Genomic DNA, 18,591 nt, shown 5'->3' with positions numbered 1-18,591 from the left:
CATGCTTTAACCTTATTTTGTATTGCCTTCAAAAAAACTGCTATGAAAAAATTGAAGAAAAATGAAAGACTTTACACAGGTGTCCTTTGTAAAATCATAAACTCCAGGCACTAAAACTATTTTCATCTGTACATATTTTGTGCACACGGATTTTCTCATGCAATTTCTCAGTTAACAGACTCCTAGAGTCTAGTAAACAACAGGCTGATACAGGTTTTCCCTTTTTTCTCTGTCATCCATTACAAGCTCCCGACTTTAGACTGCTCCAGAAGGCATCTGGATCTTACATACCCGGTTTCCTCCCAAGGATTATGTCAGACGGAAATGTGCAGATACTTGGTTCAGACACAGATATTCGGTTCTCTTCTCTCCCCAACATTATCTTGTCCCAGATCTCTTGTAGACTGTTACAAGTTTCCAGAAGTCCACCTTCTGGACACACTTCCACAAGGTTTACTCTAGTGTTTCTCTTTGATTCCTTCATTCGCTAATCTCCCCTCAATATGCCCTGCCTATGGCAAGACACTTTGGGGATCTCTTCGCTTGAGGACTTTTTGTTATATAGCCAGCATGACAGCTGCAGAAACAGCCTCATCTCTGTAAGTTTCATTCCATTAATTAGCTCTAATTCTTGGCAAGTTGTTTTTCTTGTCAGTACTAAGTCGTGGCAGTACTGATGTAGAATGGTAAAAATGCACTCCAAGAAGGTCATCCTTCCACCAAATGTCATAATGAGAGGTATCGTCTCACTTACAAAATGCGTCCCCTGCCAATGCTGAAGAGATATAAATATTGGCAATTGTGTGACAGCTGACTGCTTTTACACTTAACACCATTTCACATGCAGAGTCCCAGCAAAGCAAGAACAGCATATATGCCCCCTGTGATTTGACATGCAGTGCTGGTGTGTAAAATATGGTATTGGAGTTTCAGGAGTGGGGGGTGGGGGGAACTTCCCCAAAGACAGGAGGGTGGATTGACTAGCTTTGGAAAACAAGAAAGTGGTATGTCATCGTAACTCCTTCCACCAATGTGGAGCCATCCTCAGGATGGTCTTTCTTTATTCAATTCACAATGTTTCTGCATTCCATAATTTACCTGCTTGGCACCCTGTTAAGAGGAATTACTTTTGAATGATAAAACTCTAAAAGTCTAAGGACAATGCAGATTCATTGCAATAGTTACCCAGCTTCACAGATGTGTTTCAAATATAAAATCAATGAGTTGCAAATAAGTGTAGGTTTTTATCTAGCCAAACTTACTCATTTTACAGAAAAAAAAGTGAATTTCAGAAAGGTTAAATAATATGCTCAGAGCCCACAATTATACAGGTAGGATAACATTATTAATTGTCCATCCTGTTACAACCAGGCTGAAATATACATTAATTATTATAAATGGAGAAGACTCTCAGTATTTCCAGTGGATCTTTCCCTGATATTCTTTATTGCCCACAAATGTTCCTTCAAATTGGCTATGAGGAAAAAGATCTACTTTCTAACAATTTAGGAGGAAGATGGTACTCATTATTGTCCAGTATGAAATAAATTGTAATGCTCTGGCTGCTGTCCGGGCTCAGCGAAACTGTCGCCGTGCCTCACCTGGGCTGTCACACCCCATGTCCCCATGACTGCTAGTCCCCCAGTAAGCACCAGTGCCTGCAGACTGGGACCTAATGCAGACTTCTTACTCCTGAAAGCATTTTGCCTCCACTGCATATTGCTTTAGATGACAGCAGAGTGGGATGAGCCTGTGCAAAGGTTGACTGCGATTACACGTTATTTAAGAGTAATTTTTAAAAATCCTATTTAGAGTGTGAATGACTGGATTCTTGTGGGATGGTTTGCTGCATTACTAAAAGAGCATGACATGATTTGCCTCTGTCGTCTATACGTTCTTCCCTTTATGACCTGCAATCCTGTCCACTCTCAACTCAGCCGCCAAACCCAGGGTTCATAGCAAAAGCACTCTATTGACGCCATCCTGGAATGCACTTGGCATTAGGACTTACCACAAACGCATACAGGAATGCGATAGTGAATGATATGTAGCATGATGTGTGATCTCTGACATTCCTTATAATTCTTCTGTTCTCATCTCCTTTTTTTTTTTCCTTTCTATTTCAATTACTTTGAGCAGCATCAAGAAAAAATTACCAATCCACCAAAATGAGTAAGTCCCCCGTGAAGCCATGAAATGCTTGCTCTACATGATTGCCATTTCATGCTTCTACATCCTAAACTCTGACCATTTTCTCCTCCGGGAAAAATGTCAAGTTTAGGTGTTGATAGCTCTCATTTCTGACTAATCATTAGAACCCGAATTGGAAAAGCTAACAAGACCTAACTGAGTTTACAGTTTGTTTTTAGAAAGAGCTTAAAAAAAAAAAAAAGTGACAAGACACTAACAACCCCACATTGCAAGGCCTGTGCACCTGCACTGATTTTCATTTTTATTTATCCTCCTTTTACTTGCCCCTCACTCAGATCTCTCCCGCACTCTTTCCTCTCCTGACTTGGCTGCTCTCTGCCAACAGACTGGCCCACCCCGAAGGCAGCCTTCCGGACCTTGCCATGATGAATCTGACCGCCAGCCTGGAGAAGCCGGACATCAGGAAGCTGGCCGAGCGTGGGGATGACAAACCAGAGGGGTGCCCTGAGAAGGCTGAGCTTGGGAAAGACAGCGAGGAGGAGGAGGAAGAGGAGGACGAGGAGGAGGAAGAGACATCAGGTAACCCGCCCACGACCAACAGGGGCTCAGAAAATCCTGGCTGACAGACTCAGTGAATGAAACAGACTTGTTCCAGGTGGATAGAGATTTGATCCAGTCCATGAAGTAGAAGCTGGGCTGTGGTCTTTTGGCTGCTATAGTTACAACAGTGCGGTTCCAATTGCTCCCATCCTTTCCTTGTGATCCTGAGGTAGCAGAAGAGAGCAGATGGCTGATTGTCAGCTCCTGAGCCACCAGAGGTGGTCCCCGCCAGGCTCAGGCTGTGTGTGTGGTTCTTACCTGGGCTCAGTCAGAAACCTAGTCAGGGATGTTTCCTACCAGCAGCAGAGGTAGGCAACTATGTAGAATTTCAGAAAGTTCTAGACAGGGCCTTTTCAAATGCATTCTCAAAGAAACCAGTCTGGGACTTCTCCAGGGAACTGGTAATTAAGAGCATACTTATAGTTCAGTCCTAATGTTTTAGGACCTAGGAACTGGAGGGGCAAATGAGCGATGAGATAATTATCATGTCTAGCCAAGTCCTAGAGGTCTTTTTGTTGTCATTGTCAGTTTAGGTTTTCCCTCTTTATTCTTTAGGCTCTTTTTTCTGATTTTCTTTATAGCCTTGAGGTAACGTTTCATAGGGCATGACGAGAACTGAGCGTCCGTGGTGATCAGGACGCCTTATCTGACAGAGAAGGCAGAATGCTTAGTCTGTTCTGGTGCTCTGTGCTTTAAAGGATTAGAAAATGAAAAAGCACAAGGCAGAAGATCCCTCCCAAAGGCAAATTCCCCCAAACCTGGTCCCTTTTACCCCCTCATCTCAGAAGACCCTGAGAGGGACCCAGAATGGCCCTGTCCATGTCTAAGCAATGGCTGTTCCTCAGGGTGAAGGAGAACAAAGCTCGGTGGGACCAAGGACCCAGGACTAAGATTTGCTCTACTACTGCATGAAGGTTTTGAGCTTTACTAAAAGGATCTCACCAAAAACTGGATTGTACTTTGTTCTGGCACTCCCTCATATACCTGCCATCTACACCTCTAAATTATGCTCGGTTATGACTGAAATCTTTGTATCAACTATTATACTATTGTATATAAGCATTTTTCACAATAACTGAGACCTTCTGAAACTTTTAGAACTGAAGACAATAACTACCACAACCACCCCAGCCATGTGAAGAAGAAGCTACTTAGAGATGCTCAGGTCTTATCTGTCTGGGCTCATGAGCTTTTGTCCACACATGTGGTGACATTCTGATGCCACAAAATAGTTCTGTGGTGACTTCCATTCACATGAACAACCCTTCTAAACAGAAGCATGACCCCAGTCTGCAAAATATTACTACTTAGCACAAGGTGGAAAGAAGGAGATGACTAATATGATTAAAAATTATGATTAGGGTGAGTCTGACCCCATTTCGTGAACTGGGACTGGGTCATTCAGACACTCAGTGTTCACTCTCAGTTGCAACAAGGAGCAGGCTCTTGCCGCTCGCTCCAACAGGGTGACCAGTGAGCTTTGTCCACTCCCTCTTTAAGCTCCCGGAACTTACAGAAGCGCGGTTGTTGGAAGATAAGTGTCATTTCAAGGGAGCTCAGTTACCTAATATTCCCAAGAAATTAGGGAATAAAGTAAATAAGAGTAAATAAGGTCAAAAAATACTCCTTCATGCTGATTTAATGAATTTAAGGAGAGCAACCTTGTCCTTTAGAGTCTTGGTGCATGACGTCTAAATCATCATGATGTGGGACTTTTTAGACCCCATTCCTCCAGATTTTGAAATTCTTAGAATTCATCCATCACTATTATTTTGCAGCTTCTCCTTCCAACCTGAATGTTACAAGATCTGCTTTAAATAATAATGCAAAAAAAAAAAAAAAACCCACAACGTTTTATGCCCTTGGGTGAATTTCCTATTTTGCAGATTTAAGGAACAAATGGCATCTGGTGATTGACCGCCTCACTGTGCTCTTCTTAAAATTCCTGGAGTATTTCCACAAGCTGCAGGTGTTCATGTGGTGGATTTTGGAGTTACATATCATCAAAATTGTTTCATCGTACATTATCTGGGTTTCTGTGAAAGAGGCAAGTGAACATTTGTTGTATCTTCAGGCCAAACAAAACCACAGTGGGTCATCGCTTTCCTTTCCCAACTGTCCATGATTTTATTTTAAATGAAATCCCCATTAAATTAGAACACCAAGCCTCAGAGACAGCACATACACTTTGACATGTAGAAAACCAAAGGGCAGTTGTCCTGAGACGTAGGAAACATAGCAGGGCAGAAAGAAGCTCCTGGCTTAGTTCCTCCTTGGCTTGGTCATATCAGAAGGGTTACTTATTTCCATGGAGTCTTTAGTTGAATTGTGCGAGAGTAGGCTGCTCTTTTGTACTACCTGTGCATAAACTCTCTTTGAGGAAAACAATAATATGCCAGTTTATGTTACCAAGGAGTAAACTCAGCTTCCCAAATTTAGTAAAATCTGTGCCAGAGTTCACCTTGTTTATTACTGGATGTTTTGAGACAAGACACCGTGTTTCAACATTGTATTGCAGTTCTCTTTTCTCATCTAGAAGGAGGGGAGGCATCATTCAGCCAACAATTATTTGATGCTGACTATGAAGAGATTAGCTCTTTTCAATTTATTCAGCAGATAATTTACACATATTTCTCATTTCTCTGGACTAGTTTTGAGTGACAATTCAAAGAGTCTTTGCCCTCTAAAAATTCAGTCAGGGAACTCCTGCCTCTAATTTTTAAAAAGTTAAATAATATCATATTACAACTACAACAACATAAACCTAAAAGTTTCACAAGTAGGTAACTAAGAGATGAACCTTAATGTGAGCTCCCCAGTCTAAACTAGACAATTCTCTACTTCATACAAACCATCTGGAATGGATCCATCATCACTGCCAGGTGGGAATAAAAACAGAAACTACTCTACCTGTGAGATTTATAGCAGAAAGGGACATGCACTCCACTGTTAACAGTCTATACATTAATTAGAACTAAAATCTAGCCTGCCATGTGTATTCATTGAAGACAAAGATGTTTAAGCATCTGTAGACGTAAATTGACCAATTCAGAAAGAATTCGAGGGTAGAGAATTAAAGAGCAACGAAGAAGGGCGAGAGAAGGCATTTGGCTACAAATAGCAAAGGTCATTTCGGAATTAACCAAATCTGATGTACAGATGTCTTTGGACGGCATGAGAAGTTGTTGCAGAGAAGACATTTTATGATGCCAATGGGCATTAAATGAAAGAAGTTAGTGTGAGTAGGGCACGGAAAATCCACTATCTGAAATCCATCCTATGGAGTTCAGAAAGAGAAAGGAAGAGTTCAATGATACCACTTCTTACAAATCCTAAACAAAAGGCAGGCATATATTTGTTAAAATCATCCTAATGAGTCCCAAGAATGTCTTGTACATAGACTATCAAGTTGATAAAGCGTCATGACCTGTTCATCCCGTTACACCATTAGGAAAAAGGCCTTTGATGCCGTATGACCATTTCCTTCTCTAGGATTCATACATTGTGTAGACTTCCAGAACTTTCCTCCCTAATTCCATCTCTTTCACTTATAACTTTAAAGCACATCAGATGTTCATGCCTCAGAGAAAAACTGCTCCCATTGCTGCTAACATCTGCCAGAATCCCCTTGTGAGAAAGTTAGCCCCAAAGTGTGTCACCCTAGTTTCAAATCCTGTTATTCCACCTGCATAAGGGGTTTCCGGCCCCAAAGAGTGAGTTCCTGCCTGATCCTTGGACATCATGAGCTCTGTCCTCCACGCACTGACTTCAGCCTCTGGGCTTCCCCTCATGACTGATTCTTATTAACGTCACTGCAGTATCAAGCGATCAGAACACGTGGGCTGTAATCATAAAAATCACTTCATTTCAGACCTCAACTGTCCCTTTAAAATGTATTCTACAGAGAAAGTTTTCTCCATGTCCCTGACTGCAAAACTTTCTGATCATTCCCAGGTAATAGAAAGTCCTATAGTTACCTCAGAGAGCAAACAGAATCTCACTTCATTATTTAGACTTGTCAGGTCACAGAAAAGAACCACACTCTGATCTCTTTTTGTTCTCATGAAGTTAGAAGTCTTTTTATTTTTTATTTTGTTAAGTTTTTATTTAAATTCTAGTGAGCTAACATACAGTGTGATATTAGTTTCAGATGTACACTACAGTGATTCAGCACTTCCATACAACACCAGGTGCTCATCACAAGTGCCCTCCTTAAGCCTTGTCACCTACTTCACCCATCCCCCACCCACCTCCCCTCTGGTGACCATCAGTGTATTCTCTACAGTTAAGTCTGTTTCTTGCTTTGCCTCTCTGTCTCTCTCTTTTTACCCTTTGCTCATTTGTTTTGCTTCTTAAATTCCACAGATGAATGAAATTACATGGTATTTGTCTTTCTTTGACTGACATATTTTGCTTAGCATAATATGTTCTATCTCCATCCACATCGTCGCCAATGGCAAGAATTCATTCTTTCTTATGGCTAAGTAACACTCCAGTACCACATCTTCTTTATCCATTCATTAGTTGATGGATAGTTGGTCTGTTTCTATAATTAGGCTATTGTAAATAATGCTACTATAAACATCAGGGTGCACGTATCCCTTTGAATCAGTGTTTTGTATTCTTTAGGTAAATACCTAGCAGTGTGATTGCTGGATCATAGGGTAGATGATCTATTGCTAACTTTTTGAGGAAGCTCCATACTGTCTTCCACAGTGGCTGCACCAGTTTGCATTCCCACCGACAGTGCACGAGAGTTCCCTTTTCTCTGCATCCTCACCAGCACTAAACTCTAATCTCTTACCAGATAGAAGCGTTTCCTCTTCTAGCAGCTTCTTTCTTTCTCACACACACACCCTTCACTGCCTCCCTCTCTGCCCTTCCTTCCAGTGAACTAACTTGCATTATAAGGCCTCCCATGCTGGACCACAGCCTCAGGTGGGAATGGTGGTGTGCTTTCTTAGGATGGCCTCACAGTGGCCTGGGGCTGATTAAACCCCCCCTTCTCTCAGGGGCTCCTCTAGTGCCTGGTTCCAGCATCGGCTCCTCCTGACCCTTTCTGTTGGAGTCTCATTCCCCGGGCAGGCAGTGTCACTGAGCAGGACGTAGGACAGCTCCGGGCCCTCTCTCTTCCCCCTTCAGGTCTAAGGGCTGTGCGCACTCATGCAGTCTGTGCTCTGCTAGTGTATGTGTCTCGCAATGAGGTAACTCCTGGCCTAGTCACCAAAGCTGTACCAGCTGGGTTTTCTGGGTGAAGTTGGCCATCAGTGTCCAGATTCCAGAATACACAAATTAGCATCTCTTTATGGTACTGTTTGAAGCTCCTTGTTTGGGGTTTAGGTAGAGAATGTAGCATCCCTTCCTTCCTACCCCATCACCTTGTGGGGGGTGGGCACTGACAGAAGCACCTCCTATGAAGAAATTTCTTCACACTCCCTCCTGTCAGCTTCACCATCTTGACCCATTTGTACCCTCCCCAAGAGCCTGAAAAGCCCTCTAAACGGTTTCCCATCAACAGTTTTGTTTTGAAATTTCTACATGGCTGGCTAGCACCTCATTTTGGAAGGTTTTGCCTCCATTGGTTCTAACTTGGTGCCTCACGAGGTTTCAACTGAACTCTTTCTATGCTAATGAGTATACAGTTGGGGAAGAAAGACAAACACTGATTCTTATAAGGAGCCATGTGCCAAATCCAGGATATGATATGTCTGAATCTTATCTGCTTATAACAAAGACAAATGTCTAGGGTTCACATTGGGCGGGGGCAGGAAGGAAGCTATGCTGCACAATTCCAGGGGCATTGTTCACCTGTGACCAGCAGCCCCTGATGTTGTGCACCTCTGAGCTGCTGATTTATTCCTTCAGGGGCCTCTTCTCCTTTGAAGGCTTGGCTCATCCTCAACCAGAGAAGCCCATCAGTGATGACATTTGCTACACATAGTTTCCATTCATAGCTTATTAACTTTGATTTGTACAAAAGATATCCTTTCTCAAAAATTGCTGATCAGTAAATGGCAAAATGAGAACAAAGTCAACGACCCCAGTGAAATCTTCTTCCTTATCCAAGGCCATCAGCAGGCTGCTTGTTTTCACAAAATTTCAGAGTCATTTCTCAGGTCATTTTGGGGTCAAACATTAAACCTTTATAAGGTTATCATCATGGGCATTAGAGGAAGAAGAGACCATGAGAAAGAATTTATTATAGAGGCCATTCTTTTACATCATTATCTCTTACCAGAGGGACACCACTTTGGAAGGACCTAGATTTTAAATATATATATATCTAACATTGTCATCTTTTTTTATATGCAGCTATATGTTTCTAATTTCAAAGTTTCCCAGAAAGCTCTGAGAGATCAGGTTATTCTTTGAGGAAGGGACCACACCTTATTTTAGCATCCTGAGCAGCTCGTATGGGGCCTGGACAATTGTGGCAGCTCAGTAAAGTTTACTGGCTAAAGGAAATAAAATGTCTTTGCAAGCTTGATATTTACCCTACATGTCAATTGATGTTTTAATTATTATTTTCACTCTCAGTAACCATTTATTTAGCCTCTATTATGCACTTAAACTAAATTACAATAAATTGAATGCTTATACTCCACTAGATGTTGGCACAAAGGCGTGAAAGACACATTTCTTGCCTTGGCTCTCAGTCTGATAGTCATGGCTGGCAAATGAAACCAAAGTCACATTAAAGGCATCCCAGGAGGCTGTGGGTGCAAGGGAGGGCATGTCATGCAGGGGTCGTACTGTGGAGGCGGTCACCGAGGCTGCAGGTGCTCTGAGGGAGGAGGCCAGCTGGGCCACTCTACAGTGGGGACCACAGTTCTCAGGGGCTCCTCTCTCAAGGTGGTGGCCTCAAGCCTTAGAAGTTTATATTCAGAGAAAGTGAAATTTGTGGAAAAGTGTTTTGTGAGGGAGGCATATGGCATAAAATTACTTCCCCAAATTTCTTGATAATAAGAATCACCTGGACACGTGTTAGATACATGGATGACCAGTGATTTCCCTAGAAATTCTGCTTCATCAGATATTGGTTGGGGCCCAGATATTTGTCTTTTGTAAAATTTTTAAGTACTTTCCACGACATTCCCACCATCAGGGAAAGGATAAGACCATCATCAACCATGTTTATGTTGGATGAAGTATGGTGCTTCTCCGAGTCCATTTTCCCACCTCACCGACACTGTTCAGGCCTCATTTTACTTGATTCTCTATGACATTGGCTATTGACAATCATTTCCTTGTCCTTGAAGAGCTTCTGTTGTCTTCCAAAACAGCACAATTCCCTGGCCCCTCCCTTCTGCCTCATTCATGGGCTGTTTCTCTTCCTACCAACTCCTCTCTTCTCTAGGTTCTAACTGCAGCCCACTTTTCTGATTCTAGACCTTCTGTGAGTGGTCTCATGAGTTCTTGTGGTTCACTCACCATCTACATGCAAGAATTGTAAATCTGTGTCTTCATGCCATCCGGTCTTTGAACTCCAGGCCCGTATCTCCAAGTCACAGCTGGATATGACCTCATCCTTGAGTGTCCCAAAACACCTTCAACATCTCTAAACCTGAGCCCCCTATCTCCACGTCATTTCCCTTTTAGATTACTCTACCAGATGCCCAACCATGCCCCAATCTCTCCTCCTGCCAGTATGGATTCCATCTTGCAGCCACAACAGTCTTTCCAGTGCATAAATATGTTCATGTTATCCTCGACTCAAAAACTTTCAACAGCTCTCCTGTCCTCACAAGCATTAGCTACAGGACCCTCATGATCCGGCCCTAGACCACTTCACCACTTTCTTTCCTAGACACCCTAGCCTAGATGGATTCCAAAGCCCTCTGAAGGAACCCTGATCACACTGCTCTCATGGTGAGCCACTTGCTACTCCAAGGATGTCCACCCCATGCTCTCCCTTGCCAGAAGGCCCCACACCTGCTGTTCCCCTGCCTGGCTAACTCCCATTTGTATCTCCAACCTCAGTTTAGATTGAACACTCATGGACAGTCTTCCCTAACCCTGGACTAGCTGATCAGCCCCATGCTCCCAGACAGCTAACTTCAGCCCAGGCAGACATCCCCTCCACCATATTGTCATGACTGTCTACACGGTTCTCACTGGCACTACCCCATGTGTTTCTTGAGGCCAGGAATCCACACAGGATATGCTACCTTGAGCCTAGTTAGGACTTCATAAAATGTATCTTTCTCTAACACTCAAAATATTAAGAGTTCTATGTAAATTCATTGTGCTGTTTTTATGCTCAGTGCCTTAAATGCATACTAAAAAGAATAACAGAGTTAATTTCTTAGTAGCTTTTATAGGCTTACAGAATTAATCGAGGAGAAAAGAAATGTTTTTAAATATCCCAGTTAACATGACACTGGCTGATGACGAAGGAAGAGTCATTTAGCCAATCAAAATATTTTGTTAAAATGTAACATTTATTGTGTTTGTGAGCGCTGTAGAGTTCACAAGGTGGTATTTCTTTCCTCCTCAATTAATTCTGAAAGGCAGTTCTTACTACCCTAATACTTCAGCGCTTTATTCTCAGAGAGGTTCCTTGCCTGGACAGTGACAAGTAGAAAAGTAGTGGCTACTAAATTACAGACTTAAATGCTGTCCCAGAGTCTCCTCATTTCTTGTTTTGTAGTTTTGTCAGCCAATCAGGTGACGAAACGTTTTATAGCCCACAGTACTTAGCCCTGGCTACATGTTGAATTTTATCAACTGAGTATGTGCTATTAATGTTAATTAATTCATGCTGATGATAATAAGTGTTCTTACAACATTATTTTAACAATATCCAGATCTTATTTTAATCATTATTTTAATCACATGAGTGTTTTCCACGGATGAGTGAAATGGCCGTCCTTCTATATTGTTCCATGAACTGTTGGCTATGGAGAACCATTAGAAATGATTAGACATCTTACCAGATTGATAAACACACACAGAGTCTAAAGCAAGTTGATGTCACTGCCTTCCCTCTTTACACCTGCCCCTGACCCCCACCAAGATCCTGTCTCAGTAGTGGCACTATTATCCTCTCAGGGCTCTGGCTCCCAAGCCAGAAACCTGGGAGGCTTTCCTTACACCCCCTCCTTTACCCCAGCCATTGCCACCATCCAGCCAACCAGTCAACAACTCCAGGTAGTTTTACTTCTCATCTCAAACCTGTGACTCCTCTCCATCCCTGCTCCACGGCCCTAGTTGGGCCCTGGTCATGTTCTCCTGGCAGTACCCATGAGTGGGTCTCCTCACCTGTCACTGAACTCTGATGGGTGCATCTTCATTCTTCAGTTATACTTATTTCAACAAAATGAAAATCTTTCCTTAAGATTTTTGCTGGTAAGTCTTGACTCTCTATTTTCCGCACAGAGGGTTCCCAGGCCATAGCATGGTTTAAAAGGGGTCCATAAAGTGTGACTCTCAGTTGCATCTCCAGCTTCATTTACTGCTGCCATTCACCATGTTCAAGTCCAGAATTTCCAGTTGTTTGTGGCCACCTGTCCCTTCCATGTCCCATCATGCTTTCCTGCCTGTACCTGTACATCCTTTACCTGGAAGGCACCTCTCACCTTTCTTGGCCTGGCTAAGTTTACGCATTTTTCAAGGCCCAGCTCAGGCAGGATCCCTTCCAGAAAATGCTCTGGGCACTCCAGATGGGGCCAAGGACCCCTTCTGGGTCTTCTTACAGGAGCCTGTTCCCATCTGTGGTTGAGCCACTGCTATGCTATATTGACGTCATCTGGTTATGTATCTTTCTGTCATACAAGATCCCCCCCCCCCCCAAACACACACACACACCTAGGGCAATGCCTCAAACATGCCAGGAGCTCAATCAGACTTTGCCAAACTGAATAAATCGAGTTGCCACATTTTGTGGTTCTTGTGCCATGTTATGTATTTTTGTCCCCATTTCTGATTTTATCTTTTCAGGTGTCTCTGTTCAACTATGTATTTTTGATTTCTTGGGCTTTTGCTCTGCCATATGCCAAGTTGCGCCGTCTGGCTTCAAGTGTCTGCACTGTCTGGACATGTGTAATCATCGTCTGCAAAATGTTGTACCAGCTGCAAACCATTAAGCCTGAGAACTTTTCTGTTAACTGTTCCTTGGTGAGCCTTGAAGACAGGGGACTCCTCTTGCCTGGTCTTTAGGGAAGTGACACAGATATTGGGGAGCCCACACCCCCAAGCACATTCTGTCCGGCCTTTCAGTCACCTCAGCCATGTTCGATACATCCTGGCCCTAACCTTCTTCCCCTGCTGAGATCGCACCCCCTGAAGTGGATCTTTCCCTCCCAGTCCCACTGTGTCCTTTGCACAAAGCTTGAGGAGAAAAATCTGAACTCTTCCAATTTCTGCAACCATTTTTTAAAACTCTTTGTTCTCTTCTTTTCAGCCAAATGAAAATCAAACGAATATACCCATCCACCAGTTGAACAAGTCTCAGCTCTACAGCGCTCCTATTGACCCAACAGAATGGGTGGGCCTGAGGAAGTCTTCCCCTCTGCTTGTCTACCTGAGGGTAAGGCCTCCACCATACTTCGCATGCCCCTCTGCACTGTTAACGCCTGAGAGCCTTTGCCTTGAGACCTCTGATATCGTATCTGATAATAACCTCGCCTTTTTTTTATTATGTTATGTTAATCACCATACATTACATCATTAGTTTTTGATGTAGTGTTCCATGATTCATTGTTTGCGTATAACACCCAGTGCTCCATGCAGAATGTGCTCTCTTTAAACGACACTGAGGATTGCTGGAGTGGTAACCTCGCCTTTTTATGTGACATTTGGAGTCACCTTTGAAACAAATGACTAAACATTACCATCAGTGTTGCATTGTGCTGAAAAGAAATTGATCAAGTAGTTTGAGATTGATTGAATAAAGTATGACAAATATATTCACTAGAATATTATATAACCACCAAAAGATTGAGGTAGATTGATAATGTGAGATGTTGAAAGACATCCAAAATATATTAGCTTTTAAAAAAGGGCAAATTTCAGTACACCATGCATAGTGTGATCTCTTCTAGATACAAGGAAAAATATCGAGTAAAATATACCAAATTGTCTATAGCGGTTATTCCTGAGAAGTAGGTAGAGCATTTATGAGAAATGTTTGCTGTCTAAATTGTTTCTCTACAATGTTTAATAAAAGACCTATATTATGCTGAAAGGTAATATAATTTTTTCTTCAAGTTTTTATTTAAAATTCCAGCTAGCTATCATTATAGATAATACAATTTTTAACAACCTATCTTTGAAAAGAAACTTTGCAAATAGTCAAAACAAACATTAATGAAAAAAATATGCTTCGGACTGTTCCCATTTTACTTTGATGGATAATCTGAGCGGTCTTCATACCACACTGACAGAAGCACTTAGAAATAAAGCATTTATACTCATCACCTGGAATTTTAAAAATACTAAGCATCCCATTTTTTTGTGGGTAGCTTTCCCATTTTTTTCTCATAGGACAGACATGATTTGCAGCAATACAAATGCTACCTACTGTCAAGAACTGTTATAAGGCTAAAAGAAACTGATATTTGAAAAAAGCAATCAGAATAGCACATGCGGTACCATCAACATTAACTATTTTCATCTTCACTATGATTATGTTATGGTCAGCAGCATGCTTGTCAGTCTGCAGCTCTCTCTAGCCAAATTTCCAAGGTGTTGAAAGACTTCCCCTGCAGCTTCATCTGTTTCCCAGATGGCCCTGTATCATTTTGCACTTAAAGTTGCAAACAAGTTTGGACCACCCTCCCAAGGCAACTAGTCACTGCATCTTCCTATGGCTAGTGTTCTTTTTCAGAAACAGGAATGAGCATCACCAGCCTTCTGTCTAGAGATTCTAGATCCTAGCATCCTGGAAATTACCCTGATTGCACAGTGCAGGTAGCTCCACCTTGTTACTCTACCATAGGGAAAATGAACATTGAATTCAAGACTTCTATAGAGGTGGGATTTTATAAAGCATTGTTCTTTTAGACACCAAGAATGTGAAAAAAAAAGATTGATTATGGGGGTTACTTAAAGTGACCAAGCTAAAGCATTTGGCTTCACACAACTGTGTTTTCTTGCTTTGTAGAATAATCTCCTAATGCTGGCCATTCTGGCCTTTGAGGTTACAATTTACCGCCATCAGGAATACTATCGAGGTCGAAACAACCTCACGGCCCCGGTGTCTAAAACCATCTTTCATGACATTACAAGACTCCATCTAGATGATGGACTTATTAATTGTGCCAAATATTTCATAAATTACTTCTTCTACAAGTTTGGTCTGGAGGTGAGTTTCTTGCTGATGTGGGTTTGTTGTTTTGTTTTGTTTTTTTTTTTTCTTTTTTTCTGTGAAAATCCCAATTGCTTTTTTTGGCCATTTGGCCACTAGAGCTTACTTGTACATCTCTGTGCTCTGATGACTGTCTCCTCAAGATCAGCATGAGGACATTCTGCTGTAGGGTTCACCTGGCCTGGTTGAAAGTTTTCTAAGACCAAGGCCAGTGCTCCCTACTCTGCCACAGTGAACTTGGCCTCTCTGGATCTTTGTAGCCTTGCAGATGCACAGATACCACTTTGTCATTTTCACTGGCTTCTTTAATGTATTACAAATCTTCTTTGTGTTTTGTGCATTCTGAGAGTTTAACTTTCGCCAAAATGAACTGGTTTGACCTGAAATGGTTGTGGTAGTGCCTGCCTCTTAACAGAAAGAATTTGAAACAGTGGTGCTTCATGAAGAGAGCGTAGCTTTATTCTCTTCACAGTTTGAAGTGGTTCTTATTCACAGTGATGTAGTCATTGATTTCCTTGGAAGCAATTTATACAAGCTGTAAGACATCGCACAGAGGCAAGGCTTGGTGAACATGTGTAGACAGACACCCCATGGGAATGCAGGTCTCTGAACCACCGGCACAGGGCTGACAGGTGACACCACTCCCCTTCCCTGTAAACCCGATTTTTTTTTTTTTTGCCTCTTTTCATCCTTACACAGACCTGTTTCCTAATGTCAGTTAATGTAATTGGTCAGCGAATGGATTTCTATGCCATGATTCATGCCTGCTGGCTGATAGCTGTCTTATATCGGCGCAGAAGAAAGGCCATTGCAGAGATCTGGCCCAAGTACTGCTGCTTCCTGGCGTGCATCATCACCTTCCAGTACTTCATCTGTATCGGCATCCCTGCAGCTCCTTGCAGAGGTGCGTGGGCCCTTCCCCAGAAGCCAGCTGCTCTTGCAATCAGCCCTTGTGTCGTGGACGGTTGGGACAAGGGCAGGGAAGAAGCGTATTGATTTTGCTCTTTCCCACTTCTGCCCTGCAGATTACCCATGGAGATTCAAGGGTGCTAGCTTCAATGACAACATCATAAAGTGGCTGTACTTCCCAGACTTCATTGTGCGGCCCAACCCCATGTTTCTTGTCTGTAAGTGTTGGAGCCACGGGACCACAGAGCACTGGGGTTTGGTTTTCTCTTTGCTGATCCTTCTTGGTGTGCTGTGCATCAGTGCCCCTGCTTCCTCCAATGCACTTGGTGATCATGTAAAAGCTTGTCTTGATGCATTAATGTCACAAGTCCTTAATGGCTTCTACTGGCCCCCACTCCATTTGCAAAATTAATAAATAAACATTGGAAATACCATCTCCACTTCCGTATTTTACCTCCCAACACACGCACATACCCACTCTCCTGCTGCCCTCCCCCCACTCTACTCATCCACCTTCTAGAAGGTAGACTGCAGAGGAGGCCTTGTTTTTTGCAAAGTGGTTCTTTCACGCTGCCACCATGGACAGACCAAAGCTAATGCTAAGACTATGGAAGCTAGGAACATGCTCCCAAATTTCAGACTCTCGAGCACCAGACTGTAGCCCTGGCCCTTCCAAGGGTGGGCTGATGATCCCAACATCAGAGCAGCCCCACCTAAGACGAGAGGGTCACCTCCAGAGGGACCATGCTGCCTCCACACATTCAGGTTTAATGTATGGGAGGCTGCCTGCCCATAACTGGCCATGATCTTCACCTATGCTCTCCACCTTCATTGCCCTGTCCATCCACTCTGGGAAGCTTTTGGTTACAAACACAATGGGGGATGGAGAGCGTGAAGAAAACCACAGGTGCCTGCCTCTACCCCAAGTGAAAAATAAAGATGGGGAAGCACATTCAACTGTCTTCCTCCAAATTTTGGTGGGAGATAAATGCAAATAAACATTATCCCATAAGAAAGTCAGGAGACTAGGGATTATCAACTGATACTTGCACTCTCCCTGACTGTGCCCCCACCCTTGCATCTTCCATGGCGGGCAAGGTGGGACTTGGGCCCTAGATTGGAATCCAGGGAAAACTGTACACTGGGAACTTTGGGAACATGACTCACTCATCCCTTGTGGGGACTGTCTGCTGCATCATGGAAACCTGGATGAGAAGTGACTCAGCGATCCCTCTGTCCCGCAGATGACTTCATGCTGCTCCTGTGTGCCTCCCTGCAAAGGCAGATCTTCGAGGACGAAAACAAGGCTGCAGTGCGGATCATGGCAGGGGACAACGTGGAGATCTGCATGAACCTTGACGCAGCCTCCTTCAGCCAGCATAACCCCGTGCCAGATTTCATCCACTGCAGGTGAGGGTGGCTGCGCAAGTCCAAAGCCACTTTGCATGTGTGTGTCACTTGGAGGACGTAGCTCCACTTCCAACTCTCTCTCCACCATTCTTGGGAAACTGGGCGGCTAATGGTACATGCCAGGCTCATAAATGCAGGCAGAGGGCTCGGTGGTCGAGAGGCTGAGTCTCTGAATTACAGTTCTCCTTCTGCTTTTCTCAGCATGAACCACGCATTTCCCCTCAGTTTCCCTCCACTTCTCCCCCGACAAACTGATGGGGGCCCATGATATTGCCTCCTGGTGCTCCAGCAGAGACCCCTCCTCTGACTCACTGTCCCTCATCTTTGTCTTCTCTTCCTCCTCCTCCTCGGTCCCTCCTCCTCATCCCTTTCCCTCCTGATCCCTGTTCCTCATCCCTGTCCCTCCTGATCCCCGTTCCTCACCCCTGTCCCTCCTGATCCCCATTCCCCACCCTCTCCCCCTTCCCCTGTCCTCCTCCTGGTCCTCCATATTCAGTGGGCACCGTGGCAGGCTGGGAACCACAGCCTGTCCCATGCTGTCATTCCCCTGGTGTGCTATCTTCTCTGGTATGTGGGTTGCCCTTGTAGCACCTTCTCCCATCCAAGTACTAACCAGGCCCGACCCTCCTTAGCTTCCGAGATCAGACGAGATCGGGCGCATTCAGGGCGGTATGGCGTAGACTGTAGCACCTTCTCTGTCCTCCACTGTCCTCCACAGTCTGGTGGCAGCTGATCTTGGCAGCTTGATCGTCCCCTCAGCAGAGTTTGCATTTAAACCTGACTAAATTTCTCACTCTGTGTTCCTTATGTGTTCTCTGGGTTCCCAAGTCTTCGTGCTTTTTCTCACCTGCCGCCCCGTCATGGCGGGCGCCCCCTGCCTCCACGGTCAGCAATCACAGTCCAGCTCTGCCCTCTGTGGTCGGGGTCAGAAGTGGGGGGGGGGGTTCTATGCCTCCTCACCAGGCCCGCACCTCTGGACTCCCTGAGTCTCACTAGTTAGCATCCACCCTCCAGGTCTGCTGTTGTTCCTGGGAGAGGCTGTGCAGCAGTGTGCAGCGTGCAGATCAGTCTTGCACCATCCGGTGTGTCTCTCCTCACCTGAGATTGGCTCCCTGCCTTCTGAGTCCCAGAGAATCGTGTTTGCACGGGACTGTTATTTGAAGACCCTATCCCACCCCCAGCCTGAGCAAGGATTTGAACCCAATCAACCTAGC

General features: G+C 43.9%; 1 protein-coding gene across 7 annotated transcripts in view; it reads left to right on the top strand.

The window, feature by feature from the left end:
* PIEZO2 (piezo type mechanosensitive ion channel component 2) overlaps positions 1-18,591 on the top strand; it is a 588,882-nt gene that overhangs the window by 486,498 nt on the left and 83,793 nt on the right. For 2 of the 7 annotated variants that reach the window (XM_088019743.1, XM_088019741.1), the window contains exons 20-27: positions 2,701-2,730; positions 4,638-4,798; positions 12,691-12,867; positions 13,154-13,279; positions 14,855-15,055; positions 15,758-15,962; positions 16,084-16,185; positions 17,212-17,377. The exons of the other annotated variants lie outside the window; for them this stretch is intronic. In XM_088019743.1, the coding sequence (XP_087875869.1) occupies positions 2,701-2,730; positions 4,638-4,798; positions 12,691-12,867; positions 13,154-13,279; positions 14,855-15,055; positions 15,758-15,962; positions 16,084-16,185; positions 17,212-17,377 (1,168 nt within the window). The remainder of the gene's footprint in view (positions 1-2,700; positions 2,731-4,637; positions 4,799-12,690; positions 12,868-13,153; positions 13,280-14,854; positions 15,056-15,757; positions 15,963-16,083; positions 16,186-17,211; positions 17,378-18,591) is intronic. 7 annotated transcript variants of the gene reach the window in all.

This window comes from Eumetopias jubatus, unplaced genomic scaffold (assembly GCF_037043125.1).
Source record: "Eumetopias jubatus isolate StellerSeaLion01/CBP00866 unplaced genomic scaffold, mEumJub1_p1.0 scaffold_16, whole genome shotgun sequence".
NCBI classification, from domain to species: Eukaryota; Metazoa; Chordata; class Mammalia; order Carnivora; family Otariidae; genus Eumetopias; species Eumetopias jubatus.
The sequence above is the reverse complement of the archived record's forward strand: the minus strand, read 5'-3'. Positions and strand labels throughout refer to the sequence as shown.